This window comes from Gekko japonicus, unplaced genomic scaffold (assembly GCF_001447785.1).
Source record: "Gekko japonicus isolate JY-2015 unplaced genomic scaffold, Gekko_japonicus_V1.1 scaffold4014, whole genome shotgun sequence".
In the NCBI taxonomy this organism is placed as follows: domain Eukaryota; kingdom Metazoa; phylum Chordata; class Lepidosauria; order Squamata; family Gekkonidae; genus Gekko; species Gekko japonicus.
Window position 1 is genome coordinate 90,069 of NW_015167165.1, and position 4,467 is coordinate 94,535.

The window sequence follows — 4,467 nt, forward strand, 5'->3', positions numbered from 1 at the left end:
GCTTCAGGGAACACTTGGAGCTTCAGAAACCAAACCTTAGAACCTGCAAAGAATTATTAAAGGAAGAGAATCCCAGCCTGACTTTATTATAACTCGGTCAAAACAATTCAGTTTTAGCCTTTTAAGAGTCTGCCCCTGACTGGATATAATCTAAGTGCTATTTGGAAAAGTGGATATGGTGCCAGAGGAAAAGGTGTTCTGTGCAAAACATCTGAATTAAGGTATTGATACAGCTTTGCAGTCATCTCAAAGTATTCTGTGGATAGTCAGTTCTGCTTTCCAGTGTCTTTAAACAGTGGGTTGGCTCCAAACACCTTTTCTTCTGGTGAAAGTGGAAGGAGGGTTTCCTTCCTACCACCCCCCAAAAAAGATTATGCAGGGGATCATGGGATGAATGCATTAAAAAACTACATGGGGTGGGGGCTGTAGTAAGAAGGGGAATCGGGCAAGATTGATTGAAAAAGCTGGTGGATCCAACCCATGGTCATTAGGACCAAAATAGGATATTCTTATTCTGGTGGTCTAGTCTGACTGTTTTGTATCAATTCTTTAAAAATTATCAAAGCAAAACTGAGCGATTTCTGGGTTTTTCTAACAGATAGCTGAGCTTGTAGCTGCAGAATTCTTTGACCAAGGTGATAAGGAAAGGAAAGAACTCAACATAGAGCCAACAGTAAGTTGAAGTAACTTCCTGCTAAATTTCTTTTAGATTTTTATTTTGCATCCTTATCTAGAAGGCACGTTTAGTCCATTTCCTCCTTCATCACTTTAGAATGAGATTTCATCAGTTTTAATACTACTTTACAGAGATGTTTTAATGGTTTTCTCACAATGAAACGGTTATTGCAATACTGTATGGGAAGCATACCATAAGAAAAGATATATTTCACAGTTTTGCATATTTCTGCTGAGTAGTACTTTTCTAGAAATTTATTTATATGCGCTTCAGAGTAAATCACACCAGATTCCACTTACAGTATTATTCTGAAATGAATGGTGGCATTCTTACACTAAACCTGTTGAGCAGTTAAGTGACATTTTCACCAAAGATTTATGTAACATGACTTGCTTAGAGTTTCTTGGGGATACCATGACTGAGCTATGATTTGAACCCTTTAGCATCTATGAAGCTGCACTGACTGAGGAGTATGACTATAATGTCATGCTGTGTTAGCATGTTCTCTGATATATGTTGCTGAATTAGACTACATTTTGGCAAGTAGATAATGGTCTGTGTGTGAATTTTCAGGATCTGATGAACCGGGAGAAGAAAAACAAAATCCCTAGCATGCAGGTTGGATTCATTGATGCCATCTGCTTACAGCTCTACGAGGTATCCTATATGAAATGTACAAAAAGGGAACTATACTTGCCATTCAGAGACATCAGGGTATATACCCATCAAGGAGATGTGGGGCTACATAGGAGTTTAGAGATTACAAATTCAAGGTCTCATATTACAGAGAAATCCCATTAATTTCAAAGGAAGACCTTTGTTTGAATATTGCATGCTGAGAAACCTTACAAAAGGAAGGGTTGTATGCAGCAACTTTTTAAAGTAAAAGTAATAAGAAGAGTGTCTAAAATGTTTATGAATTCTCAGTATTTTGTCCTAGAATCTTCGTATTTGATATCCAAGAGGTGGCCCCTATCTAGGCAGGAAAATGTGCACAATTCCCACAGCAATGATTTAGGGTTATATAAACCTAGGGGAAACTCCATGTTTGCAGAAAAATCTTACTTTAAAACTGTTTTTGGGATTTAACCCTTCCCCCAAAAAATTAACACCACCATCTGCTCATGTATATATAACGGGCGGGGGAACCCTCATGGTTTGCATGGCATATTGGATAGCAAGCAGCAGCAGTTGCCAGTAGGAGAAGGATGTGGAGGGTGGTTAGTGAACTGGAACAGGCAGCAAGAAAAAGGGAAGCTGAACGCAAGGCAAACAGAGGGAGAGGCAACATGGGAGAGTTGGAGGCACCCTTGAAGGTGGGGTTAGCCACAGCCAGCAAGGGGAAGGAATCCAACACTGAGGGGGAAGAAGGCCAAACTACAGCCAGTGGTGAAGTGGGAAGGGTTTAAAAAAAAAAAAAGCAACAGGATTTCCCTTCCAGCATGGTGTAGTGGTTAAAAGTGGTGGACTCTAATCTGGAGAACCAGGTTTCCCGCTCCTTCACATGAAGCCTGCTGGGTGACCTTGAGCCATTCACAGTTCTCTCAGAACTTTCTGAGCCCCACCTACCCCACAAGGTGCCTGTTGTGGGGAGAGGTAGGGAAGGCAATGGTAAGCCGCTTTAAGACTCCTTAAGGTAGAGAAAAACGGTATAAAAACCAACTCTTTTTCTTCTTCTTCTGGGTCCCTCTCTTGTTCTGTTCAGACCAGACTGGACCTTGAAAACATTCCTTTCAAATATTAGTTGTTCAGTTGCTTAACTTTCTTAGGGAGTGATCATAAACAGGTCTACTCCAAAGTTTCATTTTATTCAGCAGTGCTTACTCCCAGGAAAATGTTCTTAGGATTGCAGTCATAGTTGATTATGGATCTATCATAAAAACAAGAAAAACACCCAAACATCGTCTTTATTGAAACATATACACACACGGACTCTCACCCCTTCCCAGATATCTGGTAAGGAGGCCTTTTTGAGCCAGAAACAGAGGGCTGGCCCTCTTGATTCTCGGTACAGATTTACAAGCCTATGCTGGGAGTCCTGCTGCTTCACCGAGCTGATGGGATGATGTGGTTCCATACAGACCATATAATCTTCCTGGCTAGTTTCCTGCAGTCCATGTAAGGCTGCTTTGTGTCCTGTTATCCCTGTTCAGGACCCCAGGAAGCTGCTTTCTAAGCATGCTATGCCTTTATTTCCCAGGACATTCCTTTCAGATGCCAAAGTCCTAAAAGAGAGAGAGAGAGATTTTTTCCCCCTCCCTTGCTAGTTTGTGTGGTGGTCTGATTTGCTTTTCCATTTGCAGGCACTGGTACACATTTCCGAGGCCTGCTTCCCACTGCTGGATGGCTGCAGAAAGAACAGGCAGAAATGGCAAGCCTTAGCTGAGCAACAAGAGAGTAACCTGATTAATGGTGAAAGCAATCAGCCCAAGAGGAACTGAGATAGCACTTGGTTAAGGAGCGTTGGTTTACAAAGTTATTTATATACAGTTCTTTGGAAATACTTATGTTTTGCTAGACACTATTGAAATAGGTGTACAGTTTGCCACTGCTGTATTTTAAATAATGAGAGACATATATTTTTGCACAGCATTCTGAAGCGCAACATGACCCTTTTTATGTGTATGATACATAATAGTTGTATATTTCCAATATTTCCTTTTTATGTGAAGATCTGCGGTTAGCAGATCCAGTTCACTGTGCCCTGCTTTGTATGATGGTAATGGGAAAAAGAGAGCTCCTAGGACTGCTTTGGTTTTGAGTTGTACATAGTTGTTTAATTCCAGTGAATGGCCAGTACTTTAAAGACTACCATGTTTGGCACCTTTTTCATTCTTCTGTTGTCTGAAAGAGCAACTTTACATGTAGAAGCTTGAACAGTTGAATCTGCCGCTGAATCTGGTATAGCCTGTTCCAAGGAAAGCATATTGGAGAGAATTGGGAGAAAGCTACTGCGATCCAAAGGAATGAAGCTCAGTGTCTTGGAGGAATTTGCTGGATCTGTGCCTTTTTTTCTGTGATGGGAATGCTGCAGCTAAATGAATCTGACCTGTGAATTACTAACTTTTAAGAGATTTGTAAGAATGATGCAAAGTTTGTAAAGATCATGATGCAATGCCATAGCTTAAAACCACTGGTGACTGAGAAAGAACACCTCTGAAGCAAACCTGAAAGGAATGTAGAGATGGAAGGAAAAGAAATGCAGGGAAAGAGATTACTGCATGAGCTGGGGCTGCTTTCATTGTGGGGGATTGTCCTTCAGCAGGCAATCTTAATGTCAGTGGAGAAGTACACAAAGTTGGTACAAATGAGTGAAGGAAGCCAGGCCTGTTCCAGAACTTGAGAACTGCTCTGGATATTGTAAAGCTGAATCCAATTACAGAGGTCAGAGCTAAGAAATAGCCAAAACTACTTAAAAAATAATGGCTCATAATTGCAAAGAGTTTTTGTAATGAATGAACTTTGGAAAGAAGAATGTTTTTTTCTTCAAAAGAACATTCAGCTTGGAACAATCATAACCACAAAGTCTTAAAGCAGCAACTGCAAAATAAAATCGCTGAGAACACTTCAGGGAGTTATGACTTACAAATGTTTTAAATAAGTTTTAAAAATGTTAGTTCAAGAAAGAACATGGTGAAGACAAATTTAAAGTGCCATCTTGCTCTACTGACTACAGCCGCGTTGAAAAACAAGTTTTTGTTTGGTAGGATATTTGTAGTGTGGATGCAACTTTTGCTATACCCAGGTGTTTATAAAGGTTATTTTCACATGTGTTTGACTTTTCAGGGCAA

The 4,467-nt window shown here is 40.3% G+C and overlaps 1 protein-coding gene across 1 annotated transcript in view; it reads left to right on the plus strand.

Annotated features, from left to right (window-relative positions):
* The window catches only part of PDE5A (phosphodiesterase 5A), a 94,080-nt gene extending 89,970 nt beyond the window's left edge, over positions 1-4,110 (plus strand). The window contains exons 18-20 of the mRNA XM_015413111.1: positions 599-673; positions 1,250-1,333; positions 2,980-4,110. Of these exons, the coding sequence (XP_015268597.1) occupies positions 599-673; positions 1,250-1,333; positions 2,980-3,117 (297 nt within the window). The 3' untranslated portion in view covers positions 3,118-4,110. The remainder of the gene's footprint in view (positions 1-598; positions 674-1,249; positions 1,334-2,979) is intronic.
* The last annotated feature ends 357 nt before the right edge of the window (positions 4,111-4,467 follow it).